Source organism: Triticum urartu, chromosome 5, assembly GCF_003073215.2.
Source record: "Triticum urartu cultivar G1812 chromosome 5, Tu2.1, whole genome shotgun sequence".
In the NCBI taxonomy this organism is placed as follows: Eukaryota; Viridiplantae; Streptophyta; class Magnoliopsida; order Poales; family Poaceae; genus Triticum; species Triticum urartu.
Window position 1 is genome coordinate 397,678,766 of NC_053026.1, and position 1,589 is coordinate 397,680,354.

Below are 1,589 nucleotides of genomic sequence, written 5' to 3' on the forward strand. Positions count from 1 at the left end.
TTACAGGTCCAAGGATTTCTTTATTTTGGGAGACAATACACTTTTCAAGAAAGTGGACGACAAATGCCTCGGCAGCTTTAAAGTTTTAAGCCGAAAGGTTAAATAATAAATATTCAAGGCTTTTTTTTTTCAGTAGCAACTGGATTGTGTTCCGCCTAGCACATTCTGCATGCATCAGTTTTGCAAAAAAAGTTGTGTATCAGTGCACTTGTTTACCTAATCCAACATCCACTAAATATATATAGAAATTGCAAAAGCTCTCGGTACTAAACTGCAAACTCCATCATTTGCATTCCGCCACCTATATATACACTTCCCACCCAAGCCCACCCTCCTCACTATCCTCATCATTCACAACAAACTCACAGACCAAGCCTCCTCCTTCCTATCTTGAACAACCGCCGGGAGGCCTCCCCGTCGCCGTCGCCGCAAATGGAGCTGCTCAACGTGGTGCCGGCGGACGCCATGGCCTTCCCCCTCTACTCCCTCCCCGCGGCGGCCAACACCGTCGCCTCGCTCTTCGCCTGGCTCGTCGCCGCCCTCGCCGCCGCCGTTGGCCTCTGGCGCATCCGCGCGGTCGGCTCCTCCAACAAACTACCCGTCGCCGGCGCCCGCGCCCACGGCAGCACCCTCGTGGACGGCAAGCAGCAGACGCAGGCCGTTTCGTCGCCTGCCGCTGACGAGCCACGGCCCAGACTCGCCGAGCCGGTGGAGCCGGCTTCCCCGATTAGCGAGCCGAGCTCGCCGTCCAAGGTCCGGTTCACGGCGTACTACGGCGGGGCCGGAGCTGACGCCGGCGACGACGGAGTAGTTGACGGCGTCAGGAAATGCGCCGACGGGGACGAGGACGACAACGGCGTGCCCTTCGTCGACGACCAGAGCGAGACGCTGCCGAGACGGACGGCGTCGATGAGGATCAGGTCGGCGGCCTCGACGGCGGTGCCCTGCTGGGAGGAGAGGGAGATGGCCGTGAGGAGGCGGGGGGATCTGGGCTGGTACCGCCACCTTGACATGGCGGTGCTCGACGGCACCGTCGTAAGGCTGTGGGACGGCGAGGTCACCGCGGCGGTGGCGTCGCCGAGGGCGCGGCGGGGGAGGGCAGGATTGGAACTGCACCTGTCACTATAGAGATGGAGATCCTGATGTGTATAATGTGGTTAGGATTGTTGGACTGTGATTAGGTGGGTATGACAGTTTTGTCCTTCAATTTGGGCATGTCATATGTATGTGATGTGTATCATGGAAGAGGGCCGAGGCTGAAAAATGAACAGCCTTCGTCTCAGCTCTCAGGAGAAACGAAAATTTGGCAAATAATGGCAGAGTATTCTTGCTCAGTTCCCTTCCCTGCTTCCATTTCCATGGCTTGCACTGCTCTCCATTACATCCTTCTGACCCTTTTGTTCTCTCGGTTTATTTATCTGACGAACACCGCTTTCAAAATAAATTCATGCTTAGCTTCAGTTCTCCGGTGGATGAGTTGTCTTTGTAATAACAATTCTAAAAGAAAAAAATCAAGAATGTTGCCGCCCTGCCCTTGCAAAAATTGTACTAAGAAATACTCTCTTGTATACTTTATCTGGTGCACAATT

The 1,589-nt window shown here is 54.6% G+C and overlaps 1 protein-coding gene across 1 annotated transcript; it reads left to right on the plus strand.

The window, feature by feature from the left end:
- The first annotated feature begins 326 nt into the window (after nucleotides 1-326).
- LOC125509258 lies at nucleotides 327-1,334 on the plus strand. Its single transcript, XM_048674190.1, has one exon. It carries the CDS (start codon nucleotides 433-435, stop codon nucleotides 1,126-1,128), a length of 696 nt encoding a protein of 231 aa, XP_048530147.1. The 5' UTR covers nucleotides 327-432; the 3' UTR covers nucleotides 1,129-1,334.
- Nucleotides 1,335-1,589: the final 255 nt, after the last annotated feature.